A 26,084-nucleotide genomic window follows, 5' to 3' on the forward strand; every position below is an offset into this window, starting at 1 on the left:
ACCGTGCACACGCGTATGACACGAATACGGCCGCGCGCGATCTGGCTCGCAGCCTGTTCTTGTGCATGGAAAAGTGTGTATTTGCATTGGCCAGTTTTGCGCCTTCTTCGCTTTCTTCGCGCACGATCGGACGGGCCCGCCAGTTATTAAAATGCTATTTTACGAGCGCCACCAACACACAACTGGCCATTCAACTCCTCGAACCCTCACACGTCCTCCCGTCCCGTATCCTGCTCAGTGGGCGGGGAGGGTCGGCACTTTAACTGTACTGGACGGGAAGAAGACACGCGATATGTGGGAACACACAACACAGCGAGAAAACGAAGCTCAGCTCACCGAAGCAACGAACATGGAACGAAATCGCACTAGAGCCGCAAAAGAACGCCATCACACTATCACTGCATTTACTTTCGATTGTAAAACGGTCGACGGGTAAATTACAAACATCAAACTGAACCTTAAACTAAACAAAAATAAAACTAAATCGAAACAAAACCGCCACTGTGACGCGCTCGCCCAACCGACCCAACGATGAGCTGTGGAATTTTTCCTCACGAGCGAAAAATGAAACGAAGAGAATGCGTGCGTGTGTGAGTGGGGTTAAAGCTATGGCTTACTATGTGTTCGTGAGAACAAAAATTTCCAGCTCAACCGTTTCGCACGCTGTCACATTTGGAGACAGGGTTGCCTCGCACTCTCTGCTTCTGAGCTTACAATTTCAATGGCAAAAAGGTTCAACCGCAGTTCCAAAGTTCACTCGTCAATTCTCCTCGCCATAGAATACTGTAAAAATGGCTCTGCAAGGTTTAAAAGTAATAGAGTTCGTGGGACTTGCACCGGGACCGTTTTGCGGTATGCTGCTTGCAGATTTCGGGGCCACGGTCACCCGCATCGATATGGTAGTAATGTTTTACATTTTACGTCGCCGTAATTCTTATCTTATTCATTCTAATCAACAGACTCCCAGGAACTCGCTGGACATGCTGCAGGGAGGAAAACGGTCGCTGGCTTTGAATTTGAAGAAACCGAAAGCAATAGAAGTGGTACGTTCGCTGTGTTCGCGTTCGGACGTGATGATAGAACCGTTTCGGCCGGGTGTTATGGAAAAACTAGGTCTATCCCCGGCAACGCTCCTGCAGGACAATCCACGACTTGTCTACGCACGCCTGACCGGTTTTGGGCAAACGGGCTCCCACGCCGCCCGTGCCGGACACGACATTAATTACGTTGCACTTTCTGGAGTTCTCTCGCTACTGGGTCGCAAGGCAAGCAAACCGTACGCACCGATTAATTTGGTGGCCGACTTTGCAGGCGGTGGGCTAATGTGCGCTTTCGGTATACTAGCGGCATTAGTTGAGCGGCACCGGTCGGGAAAGGGCCAAATTGTCGATAATGCGATGGTCGAAGGAGCGGCCTACGTCGGAAGTTGGTTGTTCCGCTCGCAGAGTCTCCCACTGTGGGGAAAGGCACGGGGAGAGAATATGCTCGATGGCGGAACACACTTTTACGATACGTACGAAACGAAAGATGGTAAATTTCTTTCCGTTGGCGCGATAGAGCATCGATTCTACCAACAGTTGCTGGAAGGGCTTGGCTTAGATCCCGACTTGTCGCAGTTTGGGCACGAAGAGGAACGCAGAAAACAGTTTGAGGACATTTTTCGCACCAAAACGCGAGACGAATGGATGGCGATATTTGAGACGAAGGACGCCTGTGTTTTTCCCGTGCTCGAGTTGGACGAAGTTGCATCGTATGCGCACAACCGCGATCGGCAAGTGTTCCTGGATCCCCTGAAAACCACGGATGATACGACAGTACCAACACCGGCACCAAAGCTGAGTCGCACGCCGGCTACTTCAGGCGCTCTGTCCAAGAAGCGTGATGACTTAGAAATGACTGTTGAAATTCTGGGCGAAGTAGGCATTGATTTTCCTCAAATTGTTCGCCTGCACGAAGAAGGCGTCGTTTTGCTATCCACTGCCCCAAAGCTATAAAGACTCATTTTTAACTGATGTTAACTAGTTGTAAGTTTGAACTATTCTAATAAAACCGATGGTGAATGATGGGTTTTCTACACCGATGCGATGGCTTGCTTTATTTGCTCAAGGTAGCACACAGCGGTGTTCTGCATCTCTCGGTAGGCTGCAAAATGATTTAACTCCACAGCCTCAGACAAAAGATTCGCTACGCTTACTAGATCGAACACTGCGTGATTTCTACCCATTGTGTAATGGTACTGTTTCATTTCGACACCATCGTCCCTACTGAGCCAGCTCAACCGTTTGTCAGCGATGTAGTAGATGATGTCAAAAAAATCGGCATAATTCATACCAAAACTAGCCTTTAACATTAGCTGACAGTGTTCGTCAAAGTTTTCCATATCTCGGCAATCGTCAATCTCACGCCGAACGTCGCAGAGTGCGCTGCGAAGGTTTTTCCACAAGTTTTTCGCGTTACAGCCATTGATCCAGTTATGATTTACAGAAACGGCATCTTCTACGTTCAATACCTGATGGTACCAGCCGGTGGGGACGAATACAGCTTCGCCTGGTTGCTGCTGCACGGTGTAATAATTAACGCCTGCATCCTGGAGGCTTTGCTCGGTCACGCGAAAGGGAAGATTCCGCAAACCATCGGCCAGCTTCTGCTCTTCGGATGGCGGCAGGAAGTACCAGAGCTTCTGGCCGCAGATGTTCACCGACCAGCTGAACGATCCAAATACGTCGGCATGAAAAGCGGTCCATGTGCCACTGGCTCCTAGATACACAAACCGATAGTCATCCAAGCCCTGGTCGAGCAAGTACTCGTTCAGCCAGTCCGAGGCGAAGAAATGAGGCGTTTCGTAGAAAGCGTATTCCGGTACCATACTGCGTAGATGCCAGTCTTTCAGGTAGTATCGACTGCGTTTACTGGTCTCGGACGTGCTCTGCCAGCTGTCCAGAAAGTCATACAATTTAACCTCAATCTTCTCGTGTGCATTGTATCGCTGCGTCTCGCAATCGGCCACCGGAACCGACAGATTGGGCAGCTTGCTTTTCAGGTACTGCACGTCGAGCTGACTGGGATTTACCGATCGATCGATCCAATGGATGAAGCACTCCCAATTCTCTGCGATGGACGTTAGAATGACAGGTCGGTTCGGGTGCATGAAACGAGTGAAAAATTCGGAGTATGATATGTCTTTTGCAGCGATTCGCTCGATACCATCTTCACTGTAGGACGTCGACGCCACTGGATCATCCGCCTGGAAAGGCTCGATTTCTATTTGCGCCATGCAAGATTAAGGAGATTATTTAGCTAGTGAGGAGGATAAACAAACGACTTATGTCTTCGCGCAACGCTAGAGAACTGTGTCTAGCAAAACAAAATCTGCTGCATCTGTCAGCTTCGGAGCGCTTGTTTAGTGGAATTTGCAACTAAAGTGTCACAATTAAGGCGAAGGTCCCTGGTATTTTCTTTCTCTCAGTGGAACGATTCAAATGCGGAGGACGGCATGTAAATTCTCAAAAATTAGTTTTTCCCCAGTGCTATTTATTTCATTTCCTCAAGAGATGTAGTTGGTGAAAAACAAAAATTCAACGAAGGATTGCTTTAACCCTCGTCGATAGACGGCTTCACACACTTTAGGCGGTGGCCTTGCGTGGCTTCGCTACCTGACCCTCGCGGAAACCATTGCGGAAACGGCGACGCACTACCTTCAGGTGGCGCATACGGCCAGTGCCAGTGGTCTTCCTCCTCTTGGCCTTAATCGACCAATTGTCTGCAACCAGAAGGAAAGCCGTGGATGAATCCTACATTCAAAACATTTCATTTTCCTGAATACTTACATGATCGGATCTTCGCTGCGGGGTAGCCGCAGCGGGAGCAAGTATGCTTCTGAATGTGGTACGACGAGCGGCCACATCGGCGGCACAACGTGTGGGTTTTGTTGTGGCGCTTACCAAAGCTGGAAGTACCTTTGGTCTGCAATGGTAAGAATCGGCAAAGAGTTAGTGGAGATGCTCTTCTCGTAAAGCATACGTCGGAACGTCGATCGCGTCCAGTGGTGTTTCCCTAACCCCCTAAGGTTGACATGATGGCATAAACACACACCACGATGTCGGCCTGCGGAAGGAGCCGCGACGGCAATCAGTTTTTTTCGATCCGCAAATGGCAGAAATGAGCCATTTTCAACCACCGATCCATCGCGCATTGCGGGGAACCATCGATAACACTTTTAATAAAGCAAAACCACGAGATAATTACCATTTCGAAGGCTGCGGTTACAATTCACAGAATCACGCGTGGTTCCTTCGCAGTGCCTCGGGAGGAAAAGAAAGACATGTAAACGATAAGTAGCGGTTTGACATTCGCGAACTTCGTGTTCTCTTTTCGCTGTTCTTATTTTCACCACTTTTTTGACACGTCTTCGCTGTGCATTCTCCAAATTAACGGTGTTTTAGTCTTTCATTGTTCATTTAGTGCCCGTACTTTACGTTCCGATGAAAGAGCTACCATTCCAACCTAGTAACACTAGTAATTGAATAAAAAACGCTATGGTAAACTCAAACTTTTCAAGGGTGCGTGAAATTAGCCTCCACATCCCTTCCCTTGCTAGCATCAAAACGATAAGAGTTTTAAACGATAAATTCCGCCGCCGTCGTACTTTGACAACTGTGTCACTTTGTGTCATCAGTTTGAGTCCACTGTTGCAATAATCGGTTACTTGGAATTGTTCCGGGCGGCCGTGTTCCGGAGATTTGCAAACGAAAGGAAATAGTTAATCGCGAACGATGCCGGTGCAAATGCCGGAGTCTGACTCGGAGGACGAGCTGCCACCGGCATGGGAAGAACGTGCCTCGAGCGACGGGTTCGTTTACTATGTAAAGTACGTAGTTTGAGTGTTTTCCAACAACACTCCCAGCAGCTGACTATAATCTTCTTGCCTCTCCAAAGCCACCAAAGCAAGACCACTCAGTGGAGCCATCCGCGTACCGGAAAAATGAAGCGCGTGTCCGGCGATCTCCCCATCGGTTGGTCGCGCCAGATCGAAGAAGGCACCGGAAAGGTGATTTTCGTGGACGAAAAAACCCAACGCAAATCGTACATCGATCCGAGACTAGCGTTTGCGGTCGAAGAGGCACCGACACAGGTCGGTGAACTGCGCCAACGGTTCGATAGTGGCACCAACGCACTGCAGGTTCTTCACGGGCGGGATCTGAGCGGCAAAGTGGCACTAATTACGGGCGCAAACACCGGAATCGGGTTCGAAACGGCTCGCTCGTTGGCGCTGCACGGCTGTGAGGTTCTGTTTGCGTGCCGTGACGAACAATCCACGAAGGCGGCCATCGGGCGAATATGCCAAGAGAAGGAAGCTGCCGGCTTACGGTGCAAGTTCGTTCCACTGGATCTTGCCAGTCTTCGGTCCAGCCAGCGATGTGCTGAGGAAGTGCGAAAGCTTTGCAAGTAATCTACACCGTTCCGGAATGTTCGTAATGTCCCAGACCGTGTCGTAAGCTAAGTTTTTTTTACCCTGTCCACCGCCCAATAGGCACATCGACATGCTGATACTGAACGCTGGCGTGTTTGCCCTTCCACATTCCGTCACCGAGGATGGCTACGAACGTACGTTCCAGGTGAACCATTTGGCGCACTTCCAGCTGACGAAGCTGCTGGGGGATTTGTTCGACCACACGTCGCGCATTGTGGTCGTTTCATCGGAATCGCATCGCATGAGCACGTTGCCGGCGAGCGGCCTCAGCGAGAGCGATCTGTGTCCACCGCCGGCAAAATTCTGGAGCATGTTGGCGTACAACAATTCCAAGCTATGCAACGTGCTGTTCGCAATGGAACTAGCTAAGGTAAGTATGGCACACCCCTGCATCGGGCTTATCGTTATCTTCCCAAGAGGCGATTGATAAAACTGGAGTCCACTTTTCTGGCACGCGGCCTAGGGGCGTGTGATATGATCATTCTAGACTTCTGGAACTCCCAGTACTCACCACTGTTGGTATCTGAGACTTGGACTCTGTCCGAAACTGACGAAACCCTCTTAGCCGCATCCGAGAGGAACAAGAGTTTCAGGTGGAGAGATTTTCTAATACAGGCCAAAACAGAAAGAAAAGATTCATGGAACTAGACAGCACTTTGGAACAAACCTTTGCTGGTACAAACGGAGGCATTTGTTTATTTACATTTAATAGCTACTTTTACATACGTTTATCGGAACAGAAAAAAGAAACGACGAAACGTTTGTGATAGCGGACCTTACTTGCTACGCGCCGACCAAGGACCAAGAGCCGCTCTTCTGTGTGTGAGACCGTCTCTTTGCGCCATGTGTTTGCAAGAATATCGAACCCACTGTCGCGGTTCTCAACCGATGTGATCACCACATGCGAGCGATCATTGGCGGATCGATCGCCGTTTCTTGATTATTAAGTCAGTGGGGTTAATAGTAACTCGAAATGATCGAGGAGGGTTGTAATCACGCGTCCTCTCAGACTTGTATGTGTGTCTGAGTGCGATCATTATTGCGATCTTTCTTAGTTGATGATCTGCCTGCACTGTACGACCGAAGAGTCGACTGTTCATCAATTGAATTTTCAAATCCTAAATTATCTTCTAGTAGAGCCTTAAAATCTAGCTTTTTTTTGCGACTTTTTATGTTGTTTTCTCTGCTGTGTGTTACTTCTTAAGTGTACCATCTTTAAATTGTATATCCTAAGCCCTGCCGCAGCACCACAGAGAGAGGTGTTTGCAGCTACCAAAGACCGTTAGTTATTTTTGCTATCTCTTGATTACTATTAAAATAAAAGGGTAAAATATAAAGAAAAACACGGCGATCAAGGCGCTGGTTGACCCTACTACCAGCCACCCATCGGGCCCCTTCTCATAATCCGCAGGTGCAGTTCCGCATCGTGTTTAACATTCCCTAATTCACTATTTGAAGCTTAATTGATGTTTGTTTTTTTTTATTGGTTTCCATTTTTCGGTTCTATTTACACGCTGACAATTGTGTGTTGCGCCGGTAGTCTAGCTATGTCCGTCTTTTCTTTGATCTATCTGCGATCTACATTAAGCAATCCCATAACAATCGGGCTATTGCGGGAAGTATCGCGGGTTACACTGGCACCCAGGGCGGGGCGGGAACCCCACTTTCGTGGAGTCGCCTTTCGAACGGAAGTAGTTGGTATTTTGGTTAGGGTGTCCTGTCTCTCTTTCTCTCTCTCGCTCGCTCTCGTTCTTGCACAATTGTTTGCTTCCTACCTATATTAAACCGTTTATATATTTATAATTACGATTAGTTTGTTTTATGTATTTTATCGAGTATATAATCTCGGATCGGGTTCGGCCGTTGTTCGCTTCTTTTTCAACCCATTTCCACTTAGTCGAGCCGGATAATCCAACGGTTTCGCAAGGAACTGCTGCGTGGCATCATTTTGTTTCCTACCGCTGTGCAGTCGCACAGCAGTTCCGTTTACCTTTTCTAATACACAATATTTTGAGGCTTTGTTTCGGTCGGGGACGTCTGTGCCACCCATCCGCATTCTGTTAATCCATGGGCAAGCCAGCCGCTGGCGCACGGATACCACCATCATCCTTGATGAGGAGCATGAATAAGATGACTTTTAACTGTTTTGAGCCAATACACGAAGAAGAAAAGGAATTCTCATACATAGTGAGTGGTTTACATCGTCCCATAACGGTGAATTGCATTTCGGGAATTTGATAATCCTACTACCGTGTCGCTCAGCGATCGGGGGGACAACACTTGGGGTCTCGGGAAAATGGCAATCAAGAAAGGGGAAAATTTTACTCTGTTTCGTATCGATCGATCGTGCGTGCACCGTCGATAAGGACTGATTATATTACTGATGGTGCCGAGCTGGTAGTAAAGGGATACAAAAACTAGGGCCCAGGGCGCAACGCGGAAGCATCCGGAAGGAATAAACATTTAACAAAATAGAATTGAAGCGAAAATAAGTAAAGGGGCTGTGTGCGCGCGCGCAGCAAACGGACCGGAGTGTTGTGCGGGTTTTCGGCCGGATCAATCAGCCTCTCTGCTCCCCCAACCCGCAGCATCAGGACACGCAGCCTATCAGAAGTGACTGCTGCTCCGGCCATGGTAGTGCTGCTTTTTGGAATTATTGCCACCACCACCGCCGCCACCGCCACCACCGCCGGACTTTTTATGCGATCCTCCCGAACCCTTACCGCCACCACCCATCGGGCCGGAAGCACCGAAGAAACTGGGAGTCGGAGCGGGAACCGCCGCCGCCTGATCGCCCGTATTGAGAGACGCAAACACATTCGTTTTGCCCCAGCTCTGGAACATGGACGCTGACCCGAGACGCGTCTCTTCCGCTGCCTTTGAAACCTTCGGAAGAAGAAAAAAACGGATACAGGAATCAGTTCCATACGCTCTCCTCCTTCGGCGGCGCCACAACATACCGAGATGTTAATTTTCTTCGGGTCGATAGCGGGCATCGTCCAGGGGTTGCGCGTGGACACGGGCTGTACGAAACCGTCTTCGTCAACGAACCGTTTGTTTTTCGAAGCACCGCCACCGCCGCTGCGGCCACCATCGTTCTGGTTGTAATCGTGCCGGTGGTTACCACCGCCACCACCACCACCGCCCCGTGGCAGGTTGTAGTTGAGCACCCAGTTCTTGTTTTCCTCCGCCTCGACCTCGCGCTGAATCGCTTCCCGCGTTTTGGGTGTGGCCAGTGCGCGACGTGGCTGCCACCGGTCTTTGCGCAGATCGAGCAGGTCCATGATCATGAAGCGGATACGGTTGCATACCAGTTCGCCGCCGGGCATTGGGGTTTTGCGTTCCGCCACCGACTGCAGCTTGACGAAGCAATCCTGAAGGCAGCGCTCGTCCTCCTTCTCGATGCGGGCCCCGATCGTGGTCAGTAGCTTGCAGAGACACTCGATCGACTCCTCGTCCAGCATATCGTCCTTGAGCAGCATCGACATGCAGGTAATCATGACCTTCGCCCGGAGCTGCTCGTGTTTGTACAGCTCCCCGATGAAGCGGATCGTGCCGAGGGCGCGCCTTCGGATGCGGTACTTTTGCTCCTCCAGCTCGAGCTTCATCTCCGCCTGCTCCTCGGCGGTCGGCGGCACGCCCGACTCTTCCGCGCGCTTCACGTTCTCCTCGGCCAGCGTGTCGGTGCGCTTGCACTCCAGATGGTGCTTCTCGAACTCGCGCTGGCACTGGGCGATCAGTTTGCGCTTAAAGTTGAGCACGTTCGTGGTCTGCTTCTCGCTCGACTGCACCTCGATCAGTGTGCCCAGCTCCTTGCACATCTGGGCGTACGTGTCCGAGAAGTTTAGCTCCATAATGGCCTTCTCGAACAGAATCTTGATACAGTTGTCCAGCCGCTCCTCGGTGTCGATCTCAAACTTTTTGACCTGCTCCATCAGCACGCCAAAATTCTCGGGCGTCAGCTTGTTCAGCACGCTCCGGAACTGGCGCGACAGTTCCGAGGTTTTCTGCTGCTCCTCGTCCAACTCCTCGGTCTTTTGCATCCAGCGTGGCTTCCACGCGTTGGCCGACCCCTTCAGCTTGACCTCCTCGCCAATGTTGACGTTCAGCCTGATCATCTTGCCGTCCAGATCGTCCAGCCCGCCGGCTGGTCCCCCGGCACCGGGACCGCCGCCACTCGAGCGGGTTGACATTTCCTTTGCCGACAGCCGGCCACGGTACAGGTTGCGGTTCATCGGGGGACGCAGCCCACCGTCCGTTCCGTCGCCACCCGACGACGACGATGACGGAGGTGGTGGTCCACCGAAGCCCATTCCCCGCATGAAGGCGGGCAACAGGGAGTTGTCCTGGCCACCACCGCCTCCCACTACACCACCGCCGCCGCCGCCGCCCATGCTGTGGCGGGTGCTCACGAACGTGCCCGGGTTCGCCTTCAGCAGCGACCGGCACACGTCCGGGATCGTGGACGGTTTCTCACGCCCGATCGCCGAATCCTTCAACGAGAGCAGCACATCGAGCGAGTACTTTTTGCGCGCATTCAGCCCCCCGAGCGTGTCCTCGTTCAGCTTCTCGGACGTGCGGCGTATGCGTGTCCCAATCGACGCGTGACCCGCGGGAGTTGTTGTTGCCCCGGCGGAGTTATTATTTCCCACCGTCGGGGCCGCTTCCTCCGTTTCATCGATCGCTTCTGTGTCACCTACCTCCTTGACGGCGGTGAGGTTGTTGTTGAGGTTATTTTCGACCACTTCACGCTCGGTGGCCGGTGGCTCGGTGGTTGTTCCGTTGACGCTAGGCGTCGGTTCCGCCGTATCAGCGGCTCCGACCGTTAGCAACGGTTTGTTGTTGTTGTCCTCGAGCAGCTGCTGCTGCTGCTGCTGTGTCTCGGCTGCTGCCACCAGACCGGGAGTTACGGTGGCGATATCGCCACTATCCGTTGCCATGTTTCTTGTCGCGCTGGGTACTGACCTCTCCTCCGTTTATCCGTTTGCCTTGATGAACAACACCGGATCTCACCTTGCTCCAGGGTGCGTGTGCTTCTGGAACGGATCAACACGGTAAGCGCTTACCGCAGTGAGGCAGTGAGAGCTGTAGGTTCCCCCTTTGACACACGCCGGCCCCGGTTTGAGGTGATGTTTTGAACACTTAATTTACAGATTTGATCCACGATTTAACGCTAATCAGTCGATGGCTGGCGGGAAGATGGCCTTGGGAAGTAGTCTGCGGAGAAGAGAGTTTAAATATTAATTTAAAAAAGGGCAAATCAGGGAATTTAAGGCTCAAAAAGGTTTGAGGAGTTGCTGCAACCGCCACCTGTTGAGCAAATACTACTAATACTAAATGCTAATGCATTCCTTCACCGGGCGCCATCGTTATCAATGCCTCTCCCGCGGCGGCCAGGTGACGGGGCACAAACGTTTATCGCCACGGACCGATTTCTGGCAGGTGTGTAGCGAAATACTCAGGGGACGTCCTAGTGCCGTCTTAGTTGTCTTTGTTGGCTGGCTGCGGCGCGGTGGCGGCACAATGTTTGTCGCCACAAGACGGGAGCGTCTTCACTTTTTTTTTGCAGAATTGTATTTTCTCTTTGCTATTTTTATCATTCACGTGGCGGTAATGGCGGTATCGCCTACGTGCGTTTGTGAGATGGTGCTGCTGCGCTTTGAGCTGTCCACAGTATCTCTTTTTTGTTTATGTCCCTGTTCTTTTTTTACCCCGCGCGAGAGAGAAATCTCTTCGTTACTTCATTCAGCCCCCCGTTGTTGGTACGTACGTGAAAAACTTGACAATATTTTGTGCCTTCATAAGATTTGAGTCTCAGCGTGAAGCATTAAACTAGCCACAAAATAATACAAATATGCAAATGCCACAAACGTTAGACTGCGGGTAAAATATTACTCCAACGGTGAGGATTCTTTTTTTCTGCACCATGCACCAACCAAGCAGAAGTAACGACGATTCCATTTTCGGGGGCTGTCGCCGGTCTCGAAAGAGTATTTAAAAATACGATGAGATCATCTTTTTCTTGTGCGCATCAGTTTTTGCTTCTCTTTTACGCGAACTCCTCTCTGCGATCTCCGATTTGGAATGTGATGTGTGTTCGCGTGCATATCTTTCACTTTTCGTTTGTGTCGCGCACGGCGCTAAACGTTCTACTGGGCGCCCCGCAATAGTCTCAAAACTGAAGAAACTGACCCCCGAAAACAACCCTCGCCCCCGTGTGCATACTGTTCACAGGATGGCGATCGTGATCGAGGAAGGGTCGCACGCATAGAGGCTTGCAAAATATGGTTGCATTATGGTTTGTGGTAGCGCCCAAGCATCACCAAACGTGGGAAAACGCGAATTATGTGCGGATTCCCCGGACTACCACCAAAAAATCAGCTGCTCGTGTTACACCCCAGTTTGAGAACCGAAGGCCCCATCACCGTCTGGACAAGGTCGCCTAGGTACCGGCCACCGATGGGGAAAGACCCATCCCACACCACCCCACATTCAGTCGCCTGCCGGCCACGTTCTCTCTTTACGATCGCCGTGTGATCGTATGTTTTCCTTCTGTACCGCACGCAACATGTGATCTTTACCCTTGAGAGCCGAGAGCCGAGCGTTGTGTGTGAAAGTTGATTTTTTTTCTTGTTTTTCTAGTTCCCGAGCCGTTGACCGAACGCGAGAGCTAGGCTTTACACACCCCGGTGGTGACAACAATGCAAAAAAAAGACATTGAGGAGCCTCACTCGGCGGCAGGTGGAGGCCAATAATCCGTTCAAAACTGGGTTGCAAATTTGCCACAATTTCTGCAAGATGACTAATTTTGGTCACAACGTTGCTGCTGACGTCAAATGGCGCTCTCAATCGGTGGCCGTGGCGAGAGTGCGTGACACTTTCGTGGCGGTTTCTTTCGATCGCCTCTCTCTGTCTCCAAAATGTGCATTTTGCCTTACCCACTGAGGGCCGAATTCACGTTTTTCTTCCGCTCCTGTTTCGTCTCTGATTTCGAGCTAACAACGCCAGAGCGATGAGCATGAATGAATGTAACGTGCCTTACAGTAAAGGTGGGCAGTACAGGGCGGCCGGCAATCCGTTATCGTCTGGTACACAGACACACACGCATCTGTGCATCTGTTGGAACGGAAAATGTGGCGGTTTTCGATAGCGGATCCTCAAAACCGCTATTCTCTCTCTCAGGTTGCCCCTGAGGGGCTCGCGTTTTCGGTGCGATACGAACGTGGAGGTAATAAAATACGCGTACGAACGTGAGAGCGCGCACTGAGGCAACGAGAAGTGGACTTTCTTTGGATCGGCGCTCCACTGTTGCCGGGCGAAAAATCCAAGCCCAACATGCCTGCGTGCATGATGCCCCCGTCGCCGTGATGCCCCCCTGCACCTGTGTAAAGGGTCTGAAAAGAAACCCCGGACCGTCGGCGCCCAGTAATCTCCACGCGTACGGAATGCGGTTAATCCAACGGTTAATTAACCGATCGCCTTTTCAAATCGGATCGTGCAAATGTCGATCCGATATATGATTCGTTCGGTTTAGTGGAGTGTTCGCGTGCCGTGTGTTTGAGCGGTTGAAAGGAACATACTATCACTAACCGATTAAGCTGTTCAAAATTCAATCAATTGTCTGTCCTTTCTTAAATCACACTTAATTGCTGACGATCGTCAGCAACAGCAGACGTACGATCGGCCATGATCAATGGGCTCACGCCGCCCCTTTAGGAGAAAGTAACAAAGGCACTTCCAATCCCCACATCCGTGATCGAAACACTCCATTTCACTACCGCGCTGCACGCCAGCATTGCGTTTTAATGGGAGACCCGAAATTGGAAAGCATCTCGGTCCGCAACACGGGACCGCAGCAACTATACAAATGGTACCGTGCTTTAATTTAAGCAAGTGACAGTGCCGTGATCGCTTTTCATTGCTTTAAACGTGCTACCGAGCGAAAATGGCACAGAAAATGATCACTGACTGACTGACCGATCACGATGATAGTTTGCGGTGATCGGGACGGAGTTCTGTCGATGGTTGCTACGCAACGACCTTGACGAACCGATAGTGATATGCAGCACAAAAAGCCTCTTCATGGAGGTTCACTTCCGGCTGGTGGAGAGCTGCTACTAGAAATGGGTGAAGAAAGGCCATTTGCAAAGTAATGGCCAGAAAGAAAGAGGAATCCTTCGTGCAGGTCAGCTCGATGAATCATAGTGAGTGACATCCTTGCAAACGAGTGCAACAAAGAAACCGCTGTAGTAGGCGCCTTATGTAACTTTCGGTAGGATTCTGCTGTACGCGAGTTTACTTTCATTCTTCGCGTTATTTGCAATCGCGAAACAAACAACGCATTAAAGCACAGGCAATCTATAAAACGCTGAGAGCACCGATAAGGATAGGACGCGTGAACTTTGGGGATTCGTTCGTTTTTGTTTATGACATCTCTTGTCGCTATCATTTTTCATTGGCAGATTCAAACTGAAGCCCATCGCGAAGGATGCGGAAAAGTTGCGCACAAGTAGGCTACTAGGATTTCTTATAGTAAGCGTCAGTAAGAGGGCTTATCGACGTTCTGGATCGAAGCTGTGATTAGCGGCAACAGCGAACGTCTGAAGGTCGAACGCAGCATCTGCGCCTTGCTCTATTACTGTTTTTAAAGGTTTAAACAGGACTAATGTTGGGTGCTCCGGCATTGAATTGCTGGGCGCCTGCTGTCACAATGGCTGCAAGAAACAAAGCAATGCAAACAAGGGGGTCGCGGTGGCAAGTCCCCTCGTTTCTTCAGCAAAACCCGTGAGACAAAACCGATGAGAGTGTGGTTCAATCTCACGCCTGCTCTATCATCGACCGACGGATCATTAGATCACCTCTCTCCGTGTAAGGCAAATTTCTTAATGGCTGTGAGACAGACACCGTCTCGCGACAAACGCACACACCGGGTCTAGGAGTGCGATCGCCGTTCGTAGCGTGCTGCACAGTGCACCATAAAGAATGCAAGAACCAGCAATAGCGCGGTCGCGCGGTCGGTGGGACTTGGTAAGTCCAAATCGTACTGTGTGTCGTAATGATAACCCGACCGGACGACCTCCTGTGTGGCTTTTGAATGCTTGCCAGCAGCAGAGTTTCGCTGGCGAGGCTTTGTACTATATTTGTCTCCCTCTTTGGCCCGAGCGACACGCGCGCGCGCCGGTTCCTCGCGGGCGTGTGTGTGTTCGTTCACCGTGGGTTTGCTGGCGGTTCCGTTCGTTACTGGTGTTGTGTAGAGTCATCAAGTCTCGCCCCGTTGTGTCTCAACAAAAAAGGATTGAGACACTAAGTTACAAAACGTATGGAAGGGATGGAAAAGTGTCACAAAATTCAAGGTTCTCCTTGGTCGGTGGTTGTCGAAAACACTTACTCTATACGCAATTTCGCGGTGCGGCCGTGTACTGCAGCCGTACTTCTAGGTCACAGTTCCGTTTCTCGGTCGAACGTGGCACAAGGCGCGAGTTGCTGCACTGTGCTGCGGCAGTGTGATCGGGAAAGATTTAAGACCACGTTCCAATGGTAATTCTTTCGAAGTAACTTAGATGGCCAACGGGTGGGGGGTTGCGAGGATACACCACGAGGCACACTTGATGAGAAGAAACTGGTTAACGTGAGCCGCCGGTTGCTTTAATGAGGATGACACGTACACAGAAGTGCGCACCTCGCGGAATCTCGGAACCACTTGGCGAGTAAGGCGCACGTACGCACACACAAATACACGACCGTTCACGCACGCACCGTGCTATGAATATCTCTCTCCCGATTGGAGGGATAACAAGAGACCATGAGGTAGAGCGTAATATTGATGGCAGGAAACAATCGCGGCGAGGCCACCTGATGGTTTTTCGATCACGGTTTTTTGTAGTCCGCCGAGGACTGGAACCGAAGTGACGACGACGGTGCACGTACACACACACACACACTGGCGCAGACACGGTTACGTGTTGTTGCTAAGCAATCTTTCGGTGATGGGCGGCAGGACAGCGAAATTTGGGTGATCCTTCTTTGTTTTCTTCCGCTGCCGTTCAACCTAGTTACACACCGTATAAACTCACACACCGGCGCGACCACCGTTACACACGAGGGAATGGCGCACACGTGCAGTAGTCGCAGAGTCGGCTCACTACTCACTCACACGGATCACACGTCGAGCTCACTTCTCACTCTACACTCGTGCGGCGAGAGCCTGCCTACGACGATTTGATGAGGTTGCCGGAATTTGTTTTGCCTTGTCCGCTTCCCGGATGCACTGCTTCGTCGACGTAATGTTACGATTTCTGAAATGAAGCATTTAGTTAAGGTTACTTTAAATTCCGATAGGTGTGGTTGCAACCGTGTCAACTGCGGCGAGGTAGCAAAAACGTTTTTTCGCCGTGACATGCACTTTGCCGTGGACTTTCGACCTTCGCGAGGACCAGGGGGAGCACCGAGCGCAACCGTGAAATACTGTGGCAGCACCCCGAAATGCCTTTATTACCTTTCGTAGGCTGTGGTCTACGCCCTGGAACGCGGGGTGTAACCTTTTCCGGCAGCGAAGGACGGTGAAGGTACGCGTGCCCCGATTAACTCCTGCCTCGCGCGTGGAAGTCCGTCTTTTCCGCCCGGTGCGTACTAACCCGCACACCAGACCCCGTTCGACTGGATTCGAAAAGTCACTTTCACGTGTGGTGGCACATTATGCACGACGGCAGGAAGGAGCCGATCGAATCGAAGTAGTCGTAGGTACGCGATTTCTCAAGAGCGGCGCTCGCACGCGGCTCACTTTGATAATGCACGGCCGAGCGAGACAGAGCTAGGCCTCCGTGTTAACACGCACACGAAGTCGTTCGCGCGCGCCCGTCACAGCGGAAAGTTGTGAAGGAGCGACACAGGCGAGTGCAAAAGCGAAGGATAAAAAACGTGTGCCCATTGTGGCCAACACTGAAATGTTGCGAATTACTTTGCGTTTCTTGGGTTCTTTTCTTTCTAAAACCACCTCCACACACCCCGTTTTCAACGGAGATACAAACGAAACAGACGATTAGTTGTCCACTGTCTCACTCTTTCCACTGTGGCTCGGACCTTCTCGCCCGTAAGGTAACACGACAGCAGAAGACAAACCTTTTCTAAGAGATGCAGCCTTTGGACGATTAATTACCTCTAAAGTAATTGTAGAGCAGCGTTCCGTACTCGCTGGGAATGGTCGCTGACAAACTTCTGGGCCGTAGTAGTAGCGGGAATATGTACTTGCCCACGGAACTGTTGGCACCGCACGTCCCGTGTAACGTGGTGCGGATTTCAGAAGAATTCGCAAAATGAGCCACCGAAAAGGGTGTTGGTGGTGGGCCTGCTGCACACGTGCGAGAGCGGGAGCACTAGTAGATCGACACAGCCACCAGCAAACCGCGCACATTTGACAGCTGACAACTCATGAGGTTGGAAGTTTGGGGTTTCATCGAACGGTCGGAAGTGAGCCAAATATTGTAAGCCAAATGTTTTGTAATTCTCACGCCGCTACTATATTAATTCCGATTACAAAAATGGTTTCTAATAACGGGAATGGGGTTTTCTTAAATCAATTGATATGCTTCGAAGTCTATTTCCTTAACCATCCAGTTCTTAGTAACAGTAATATTCAAATTTTTGCAGCGCTGGAAATCAAGGGGAATTTCTGTATTTGTGCTCCATCCGGGAAACATGGTTTCGTCGGCCCTGTCCCGAAATTGGTGGTTCTACCGTATGCTGTTTGCCCTGGTTCGCCCATTTACCAAGTCGCTGGTGAGAACGATGGACGCAGGGAACGGTGCTTGTCGGACTTAAAATGTACCATCGATTTCTGTAATTTCAGCAACAAGCCGCCAGCACCACCATCTATTGCGCAACGGCCCACGAACTGACGGGATTGACCGCGCTGTACTTTAACAACTGTTACGTGTGCGATCCTTCGGGTACATCCAAGGACGAGCAGTTACAGCAAAGTCTGTGGGAAATTAGCGAGCAGATGATTCGACGCGCCCTGTCCGGTAAAGACTAAAGAGGCTAAAGAGCCCGGTACACTGCTACCGGCAATCGATGCGGGTTAAACGTAAATACATCCCATTTATTGTGCAATCAGAAACATGAGCCTACAGTATTATAGTCTTTAACTTGATGACATCCTAACGCTAATGCCCTTATAAAGCAAGGCCTAACTATGTGTCTATAACAACATATGCAATAATTTAAAATCTTCGGTCGCTTTAAAAGTCGCTCACTCTTCCCTTTCGCTCCCAATCGCCGTAACGTGTCGGTTCCGGTCCGCGTGGACCACCGATTTCGCCTGTGCTGGGATTTGTGTTGTTTGGCCACGGTTGCAGTGGTTCCTTCTCCTGGTACGGGTGCTTGCCGACAATTTCGTCCAGCTTTCCGATGGGCGTTTTAGCGCGCAGCTTCTTCTGGAACTCTTCCATCCGCGGGCTAACCGGAGCATCGGTCGACTGCGGTTTGTTTGTGGAACAGAACGACAGGGAAGGCACTGCAGAGGGTCACGGGGGGAGACACGGTAAGTGGATGCGCAATGCAGTAACACGGATGCTGGAGTGTGGATGCTTACCCAAATTGACAACGTAAACGTGGCGAATGGAGGAAGAAAATTTGTTCAGCAGTACTTTGGACGTCATCTTTGAGAGGTTCGACTGCGAAGGGAGGTTCGTTGGTAGTGGAAAATTATGGAAAATGCCTTTTTTTGTAGCCCCGGTTACGAAAACGGACTAATCGGACGAACAATGTTTTGTTTGCATCTGAGCATCTGACAAGATGACTCATTCTCACTCTTCTCACTTTTCTCACTTCACCGGAACATTCTCTCACACTCTCATCGCTAAGAGCGTCATCTGGTGCGCAGTAGCGAAACATACATTTTGTATTTTTAACGGTTACGGTTATTTCGGTTACAGCAGAAATTATCTTTGATTTGCTCTTTCTAATCCAACCTTCTATCCAACTTGTGGTTTACTGTTCCGGAAAAACAGTTTCTTCGATTAATAAAGCAACAGAGATTAACATTGCCAAGACCGCTCGGCGGAAGTAATTGCCGGATAAGAAGATGCTCTCGACGCATGGGAGGGTTTATTATTCTATCACGGCAACGAAACGTCCAGAAACGTTCCAACATACAAGACGTGCAAGGTATATTGCTCCCTGGTTTGTATTTATTATTAGAAATCGAATGTGAAAAACGAGAGCAAACAGGCAACATTCGCATGTGCTCGGAGTGTTGAGATTCACTCGCACGAAGGAAAATCAAAACAGCATTACTTAGGCACAGCATACATTTCCACACAAACGACCACACCGCCGTGATTTTAGGTTGGCAACGCTAAAACGTGCCCCGCCTGGCCGGTCGATCGTTTTCGCGTTGGAGCAGCTTGCGTGTGCGTGCCATATCACGGGGATTACGTACGGCACAGGAATGGGCACATAACTTCATCAATGAATTCGGTTTTGTATGTTTTTTATGTTTCCCAAAGGAGAACAATTTCCAAAATCTTGATCGGGAAACGAGAGTTACGTAACTGATCTCCATAACCGTTTTGTTTCCGAGCTACTAACATCATAGACTCTGCTACTTCAATGGTCTTCAGGCCAAAAATCGTCAGGTTCGTTCATTATCACCTCGAATGTTTTTTCCACCAATATATTTTCCATTTAATGAGCCGATTGGACTCACGACCGGGAGTCACGTGGGAGGCCGCGTTGAAGGGATGCGGAACTCTCTGTGGGTAGTAACAGTATAGGGAGTGAATTGATTTATCCTAGCCAAGCCGATCTCATACCAAGTGTGCCTGGCCCCTAATGGTACATTTACGTGAGCCACGATGGATCAACGTGGGAGCTTGTGCATCGGTGATGGTCGCTCTGTTTGCTGGGAGCTTAAAATAGATCACGTCAATGGGACGAGGAACGATCGGGAACGATCTTCCTACGACAGCGGCCCAAGAAGCGGACTAAAATCGACCACGGCAGAGGAAAGGTGAACCCAAGGTAGGGGAGAATTCCAGTGCCACCGCGAGCACGTGCACAGCCGTATCCGGAGCGGCAATGTCCCATTCCGAGCGAGCTGCCGGGACGGGAGGGAAAATGTGTAATAGGTTTTTGATGCATGTTGGGCAAGTGCAGTTTTCCGATGTGGTCGGGTGGGCAAGGGCGACGGATTAGTGGGCGGGACGCAATTTGTTTTCTCGACGGCAGAAAAATGTTCGATCGCACGCGGGGAACGTTTTCGGCGAGGGACCATATTTGGGAGTGGCGTTGTGCACTTTTGCTTTGCCAGAATGCACAGCTTGAAAGAAGACATAACGCGCGATTTGAGGACGGTGCTAGTTTCCACGGACGACGGGAGAGTCAATATCGATCGTTTCATCAACAGGTGCGCCAGAGCTACACAGAACGGAAATGAACGATCGTTTTTTTTGCTCACGGCGGAAACAATAAAATGTCTATGCGCTGAAGAGGTCGGTCACCAGGTTCCTGTCCTTCGATTCGACGGAAAATGACCTATCGGTGCGGCGATCGGTGGAGAGGCGATTGCATAAAAAAGGGTTTAAATGTTATAATTATTAATTATTTGGACCCGCTCTAGGGCCAATAATGTTGAAAGTTCAATGGCAAAACAAACACATTTTATTCACCTCGCAAAGTGGCCGCGAATGCAGTGCGAAGAAAAGTTGTGCACAAAATGAAATACAATCATCGGCGGATTCATGTTTATAAATAACATTTTTACTCGATGTGCAACGCTGGCGCGTTCGTCCATCTCTCACCAGGATTTCCGAATCTGCCTTCACCAGAGAACAGGCGCGGGTGAGTCGAGAAGAACCCGAGCGAGAGCGAGATCGCTGCGTTTGTATGAAAAACGGACATTTATCGTACTCCTACATCATCATCGGGAAAAATGGTGTGTCCCGTTGACCTATTCGCTAACAGCACATTTTGCTTTTCCGCACACCCAACCAACACTAGCGCAAAGCGAGTCCGATTTTCCGAACTTTGCTCGAGGTGTGAGTTAATTAGAGAAAATTCGCATGCGCAAACTTCGTGCGCACGCGGACGAATTCTTCCGATTCGCTCCATTTCCCCTAGCGCGCAAAGGCAATGGTTTCTCTTGCAACGCCTATATTTGTATGACGAACATATTGTTGCTTTCGGACTAATGTGTATTACATAGTTTTCCTTCTGTTTCATAGGAACCTTCTGTTGAAACTGCAACATACAAAAGTTGAAAGAGCGCCAGAGAGGTATGATACTAATTCTGTGGGCTATATTCGGAAAAGTGCTCTTCGTACCTTCTCGTTCGTAGGATTAGATAATCCCGAGGCCTCGCACGGACACCGTTAAAAAAAGAAGCCGTTCCTTTTCCGTCGCCCCGGGGGTTCTCGCTCGAGTGGGGAGTTCGGCTCAAGTTGTACTCCATCATCCGTAATCAAGTGGCCCACGAGCATGATGCCTTTCGGTGTCCGCCGGAGGTCCGCCACTGGCCAATTGTGCCCCCCGCTTTGAGCACAGAGATGATCTCCCACCGACTGACAAGCGCCAACATGCCGACCCCGGAGCGCCGACATTCCAGGCCCCGACGGCGGATTGGTGCGGTTTTAAAAATAGCTCCCAAAACTTCGCTGCTGGGGACGACGGCTGAACGCCAAGCGGCTCGCACACTCCAGCGGCCGGCGGAAAAAGGCACCCCCCTTCGGAAACTCCTGGTCGATGTTTGCCACCCCGCAACGGTGAATTGCGCGTACGGGGACATTCCGGGCGCGTCAACGTAAACCGAAATCGGTCGGGTATGGTCGTGATGGTTTTTGGATTCATACTAGTCAAAGGCTCGGAGTATTCGAAACGGCTGGCGGACGGGTCATCTCACGCCACCGTTGGGAATGGTCTTTGAAAAACATCTGCCTTCTACCGAAATGGCCATCATGTCCGCTGTTGCACACATTAACCCGTTCCCTTTGGCGGCCAGTAAATTTCGGAGTATAGGAGTTGATGACGATGTCACAACGGTTTACCTTTCGGTCCATCAACATCGAAACATTAGTCAGACAACACGATGGATATTTTTGGATGCAGTTTAAATCACTGCTTCGTTTTTGTTTAACGTTCAAAGCCACGGTTGTCCGGTTATTAAATGGACGCAAAATTACCTATACAACAGATACAGATACAATTAAATAAAGGCGCTAACTCAGCCAACTTGCATAAATGGCTATTGCATCCTGCCCAACAAAAAAAAAACGTCGGAACCCGACTTCTACTTCCTGAGAGTTTGGGAGAAACTTACGTCCCTTCGTCACACATCTGGATGGTTTCAGTTTGCAAGGAAGTCCAACAGAGTCCAATGAATCAACGACTGCAAGATCCTTGAGAAGCCTCAGCTTGGTGCCGTTTGCTGGCATACACATGTCAAGGGCCTGTGGACATTGGTCTTTTCCAATTTTCTTGAGCCACTTTCCGGGATTCACAACCGTTTGGTTGTCAACAGCTTGATCAAGTTAAAAAACGGAGAGCTTCGTTTACAATTCGTTCAATGCCCAGCGCTTGGCTCAATTTGTGCAATTTGTGTTAGGTGCTAATCACCAACAATGTGCACATTGTGTCCTTCGTTGGGTTCAGAATGCTGGGCCTGGACATTCGCAAGAAACTAGAAACAGTAAACCCCAGTCGTGAGTTGACCGGCCCCGTGGTATGCGTGGATCGTGTTGCCATTACACTTTCCATATTTACACGAACCGTTCCTCTTTTTTTTTTGGTGGCCATCCGCGGCTGCGGAGGATTCGGGGAAAACACTCTCGTCCATATGCCAACGGACGGTTCGACGGCTGTGCATATGTATCCGTGAACCATGTGTGTGCGCTTCCCGCCTACTGGGTTAGAGAAGCGCGAGTCTGCGCATTACCTCCTGCCAGGGCCGAGCAAGGTTTAGTATTGCGTGTAGTCAACATGTGTGTGCAAGCCTTAAAAAAATCCAGCGCTTACATCGTCTCGTGCCTCGTCGGATCCCTCGGTCGGTCGGTCGGTGATGGGGTGTGATTTTTTTTCCTCACAGATCTGTCTCCTTAAGTAATCTCGGGCTAAGGCTTCGGCGATCAGTTGGCCATACGGAGGATGCGCCCGAAGGGTGAGTGAGAGAACGACAAACCGGCGACGCAGTCGCGCAAGATCTTATTTGCGCGCAGGCCTTTCTCTACGCTAAGCGTTGCTGGTGGTGTCTCCGAAACCGTGTGGTGGCAACCGATCTGGTAGACTAGTGTTTGGTGGTGGTGGTGGTAGCGTACGAAAGGACCGAGGATAACTCCTGCAGCGAGGGTGGTGGAAAAGGGAAGCAGCTGCCGTGGCCACGCAATCAGGATGTGGATTTCGAGCTGGTGCTGCCGCCGCAACGCTGTGTTGGTAAGCTTAGTGGTGGCCATTAATAGAACACTAGGAAACTACCCCCCGAATGACGTCGGGCTGGTGGCTGGCCTCATCTTCGGAGCAGTTGCCAGTGCATCCAGTGCATTCTGTGTTCGGTTCCCGAACCGTTCACACCGTCGGAGTAAAGCAGTGATCGGCCGAAAGACTACCAGCAGCGTAGCGTAGCAGGGCTGAGAGGAAATGGTTTAGAAGATTAAAAATAGAAGAAAGATTAAAAGTGATGCACAGCAAGACCGTGGACCCGGGTGTGTGTGCTTTTACTAGTTCCGCAGCTTCTTCCACGGTCCACAGTGTCAAGAAGAAGTGAATAGTTATTTAAAGTCTGCCACGTTTCTCTCTACCACATAGTCGTTGGAGTGAAGCTAAAAGTAGTAGGCCTGTTGAGCTGCTTGTCCGGCAAAGTTGTCCGATTCGCGATTTGCTTGAGTGGTTGTGCAGTGAAAACGGTTCCTTTTTCGATCGGCCTGGGTAAGAGGCGATGGCGGCGGGCTGTGAAAACGACGTGTAGTACGATCGCCGAGAACTTAACTTACAGTTGAATCTTGGCTCATTTTGAGCTACTGTTTGCCGTTTTCTTTTGGCTACCATTGCCGCCTTCACCGATTCTGCTTCTTATTCCGGCGTGCATATTTATTCAGCATTTTATTGCGAGACAATTTGGCCACCGTCCGGTCCGTACCGCCACATGGCGAGAATATGGTGGTATCCCTTTTCTACAACTTGTTTGCCTCCTTCCGAAAACATGCACAAAATGTAACACCAAAGCAGAATGGAAAAGAAACGGTCCAAGGAACCAGAAACACGTGACAACCATGCGGTGGTGTCTGCGATGGTGACAAATTTGGATGACGGAGTGACGCTGGAGAGAGCTGGATAAAATGCATGGCTGCTGCGATGCGATCCTCCGGTTGTTCGTCTTCGATTACCATCTTCCAACCATCCGCAAGGCGAGTGTAGGGTACAGAAAATGGTTGTAGCAGGATCACGAAGGAACCTCTTAAGAGATGGCTGCCGGCAGAAAAAAAGGGACCGGTGGTGTGGTAGCGGCTTTTTACATAACTGCATTCCCCGTTCATTCATTTCAAACTAAGCCACGCCGAGCTTGGCGCGTTCAAAATTTGGTTTCATCTGGTTTTGTGAGCTCGCACGGAAAGTGTGCATTTTTCACTCCAAATAGGATTGCGTTATGAAACTTCAGTTCCAGTTCGATGATGGGATGAGGCGTCCGGAGGCAGTGCATCTAGTCGCTTAGTGCAACTAATCCGAAACAGGGTCGTTGTGATATACTTAGCCACACCCAAAAGCTACCTTCGAAAGTTCCATGCTTCCTTGCATTCAATATTACATTTTTAAAAACATATGGAATGTAAAGAAGTATGGAGCGTTCGGGTTTGTTCAACTTTACTGGAATCCCGGAACGGATATCGAAATCGTCGCAAGATCCGTGTGGAGTGTTATTACATTTGTGCGCTGATTTTGGGTAATAGAAAATCGTACTAATTCTCTTTCTGTTTCCTTCTTAGTTCTTACTATGTTTTAATCAGTTTGCGCTTTAGATAGTCCATTGCCCGAACGCTTATACATTGACGGTACCAGTTAGGCAATCCGGAATTTCGCCAATCCTCGTGCCTCACTACGCCGCGAATGAAGAGTTGTTCATGCGTGCACGGCCAAAGATCGTCGAGGATATATTTTTAGAATATTACCGGCTGCTGCTGCTGGGATCGTAAACCTGGCATGGTACAGGGCGACCGCTCCCGGTGACCGGCTCTACGTCTACGAACCGTTACGGAACGCCCATCCGTAGTCGGCTTCTATAAGATATAAAAATATCCTCAGCAAGTCTAGCTCAGTCGCGTGTGTGTGTGTGTATGTTTTTCTGGGACATGGCTGGGAGATCAACGGTTACGCATGCGTGTACCAAGACTGAGCATTTGAGGCCGTTGGTCGTAGGCTCAGTGCGTCGCGGGATACTTTCTGTAGAAAGCACGATTCGATCGTCAACGATGTCGTTTTCGTTGTTATGCTTCTTATTTTTAGAACCTTAGGCACGTCTTTGCTACACCAAAGATTCCTCTTTTAAGTCTGGACAAACAAGAATAGGCAAATAATTAGGAATATGAAGAAGAAGCTAGGAGACACGCGACTGCCAAAGTGAAAATACAAGCAACGAGACACGGCACAGGATTCTTCTCGATGTCTGCAATTACATGAACATTAAATACACAAAATGGTGATGGGAAATGATAATAAAGATGTTACAATTCTTGTCGTATTATTTACTTTCAAGTTGTACAAATTATTGATTGTAGCTTGACATGGCGTAAAACGGTGTGTGGGCAGTTCTCGGGGCAGCGGTGCGATCGCTGAATAAACTTCGCACATCGTTGCTCGAGCATTCCAAAGTTCGACATGTTTTATTCGCGTTCAAAATCCCTCAAAAATGGAGGTTACAAAAGAGTCTTGTCGAATAGCTTACACGCTAACATTCAGTGTGGTTTCGATGTCTGTTAGTGAGTTCGTAAAAGTTTTTCTAATTCTTTCCGTTTTTTTTCGATGAACATCTTGGTGTTGGTTTTCAAGCTGGTGTAGTTGTTTTGGCCTCTCATCTTTAGGGCTGCCATCATCAGGTTGACCATTTCTTCGCACTACGCAGGAAGAAAATTAACGAAACAAATGTTACGCCACAATTGCAACACGGCACCGTAGGCGGGCATGGGATCGTACCGTCAGATTGGTTTCGGCTCGGCCATACTTTACGAATGCACACTGGGGAGCGTGCTTCTGATGTTCGGTCCAGGGGTCATCCGATTCCTCCCAACCGTCCAGCTCTTTGCCACAGACGAAACAGGCCGCTATGTCGATCTCGTGGTCAGTGCCATGCCAGTAGAATCCGGCTTCGGCCATCTAAAACGCGACAAATATCATCGATCCACCTTTAGGAACATCCTTCACACGCAATTTTGTTTACCTTTCGTATGCTGCACTTTTTGTCCTCTGTGTAGGGCCATTGCTTGAAGCTTTTCTCCCGATCCTCTTGCAGCAAGTAGATGTTTGGAATATTGGGCGTAGAGTCTGCCATTGTTGAATGGCAAGAGATGCACAAAACCCGTTGAAATCACCGACAACAAACGATCCTTGGAATGCGGCAAACAAACGCGCTAAACGT

At 49.9% G+C, this 26,084-nt stretch overlaps 7 protein-coding genes across 8 annotated transcripts; 2 read left to right on the forward strand and 5 right to left on the reverse strand.

Annotated features, from left to right (window-relative positions):
* Window positions 1-783: 783 nt before the first annotated feature.
* Window positions 784-2,060, forward strand: LOC128271587 (alpha-methylacyl-CoA racemase). Its single transcript, XM_053009173.1, has 2 exons — window positions 784-899; window positions 960-2,060. The coding sequence occupies exons 1-2, from the start codon at window positions 792-794 to the stop codon at window positions 1,992-1,994; spliced, it is 1,143 nt and encodes a 380-aa protein (XP_052865133.1). The 5' UTR covers window positions 784-791; the 3' UTR covers window positions 1,995-2,060.
* Window positions 2,061-2,071: 11 nt separating this feature from the next.
* LOC128271093 (2-oxoglutarate and iron-dependent oxygenase JMJD4 homolog) lies at window positions 2,072-3,295 on the reverse strand. The gene is made up of 2 exons (XM_053008530.1): window positions 3,205-3,295; window positions 2,072-3,108 (listed from the first exon to the last, which is right to left on the reverse strand). Exons 1-2 carry the CDS (start codon window positions 3,272-3,274, stop codon window positions 2,072-2,074), a joined length of 1,107 nt encoding a protein of 368 aa, XP_052864490.1. The 5' UTR covers window positions 3,275-3,295.
* Window positions 3,296-3,496: 201 nt separating this feature from the next.
* Window positions 3,497-4,312, reverse strand: LOC128271986 (probable 60S ribosomal protein L37-A). The gene is made up of 3 exons (XM_053009689.1): window positions 4,246-4,312; window positions 3,828-3,963; window positions 3,497-3,760 (listed from the first exon to the last, which is right to left on the reverse strand). The coding sequence occupies exons 1-3, from the start codon at window positions 4,246-4,248 to the stop codon at window positions 3,624-3,626; spliced, it is 276 nt and encodes a 91-aa protein (XP_052865649.1). The 5' UTR covers window positions 4,249-4,312; the 3' UTR covers window positions 3,497-3,623.
* A 460-nt stretch (window positions 4,313-4,772) lies between these two features.
* On the forward strand, window positions 4,773-17,576 carry LOC128275278 (WW domain-containing oxidoreductase). The gene is made up of 5 exons (XM_053013729.1): window positions 4,773-4,867; window positions 4,936-5,445; window positions 5,531-5,840; window positions 17,117-17,245; window positions 17,316-17,576. The coding sequence occupies exons 1-5, from the start codon at window positions 4,773-4,775 to the stop codon at window positions 17,499-17,501; spliced, it is 1,230 nt and encodes a 409-aa protein (XP_052869689.1). The 3' UTR covers window positions 17,502-17,576.
* On the reverse strand, window positions 6,147-16,649 carry LOC128275277 (eukaryotic translation initiation factor 4 gamma 1-like). 2 transcript variants are annotated; one of them, XM_053013728.1, is made up of 4 exons: window positions 16,589-16,649; window positions 14,859-15,765; window positions 8,431-10,687; window positions 6,147-8,356 (listed from the first exon to the last, which is right to left on the reverse strand). In XM_053013728.1, the coding sequence occupies exons 3-4, from the start codon at window positions 10,408-10,410 to the stop codon at window positions 8,078-8,080; spliced, it is 2,259 nt and encodes a 752-aa protein (XP_052869688.1). In that variant the 5' UTR covers window positions 10,411-10,687; window positions 14,859-15,765; window positions 16,589-16,649; the 3' UTR covers window positions 6,147-8,077. The 2 variants fall into 2 exon arrangements, with proteins under 2 accessions (XP_052869688.1, XP_052869687.1); XM_053013727.1 differs by lacking the exon at window positions 16,589-16,649 and adding an exon at window positions 15,966-16,085.
* On the reverse strand, window positions 17,514-18,231 carry LOC128275279 (succinate dehydrogenase assembly factor 4, mitochondrial). The gene is made up of 2 exons (XM_053013730.1): window positions 18,060-18,231; window positions 17,514-17,981 (listed from the first exon to the last, which is right to left on the reverse strand). Exons 1-2 carry the CDS (start codon window positions 18,124-18,126, stop codon window positions 17,707-17,709), a joined length of 342 nt encoding a protein of 113 aa, XP_052869690.1. The 5' UTR covers window positions 18,127-18,231; the 3' UTR covers window positions 17,514-17,706.
* Window positions 18,232-25,256: 7,025 nt separating this feature from the next.
* LOC128274257 (baculoviral IAP repeat-containing protein 5.2-B) lies at window positions 25,257-26,058 on the reverse strand. The gene is made up of 3 exons (XM_053012389.1): window positions 25,887-26,058; window positions 25,643-25,822; window positions 25,257-25,563 (listed from the first exon to the last, which is right to left on the reverse strand). The coding sequence occupies exons 1-3, from the start codon at window positions 25,995-25,997 to the stop codon at window positions 25,426-25,428; spliced, it is 429 nt and encodes a 142-aa protein (XP_052868349.1). The 5' UTR covers window positions 25,998-26,058; the 3' UTR covers window positions 25,257-25,425.
* Between the last annotated feature and the right edge of the window lie 26 nt (window positions 26,059-26,084).

This window comes from Anopheles cruzii, chromosome 3 (genome assembly GCF_943734635.1).
Source record: "Anopheles cruzii chromosome 3, idAnoCruzAS_RS32_06, whole genome shotgun sequence".
Taxonomy (NCBI): domain Eukaryota; kingdom Metazoa; phylum Arthropoda; class Insecta; order Diptera; family Culicidae; genus Anopheles; species Anopheles cruzii.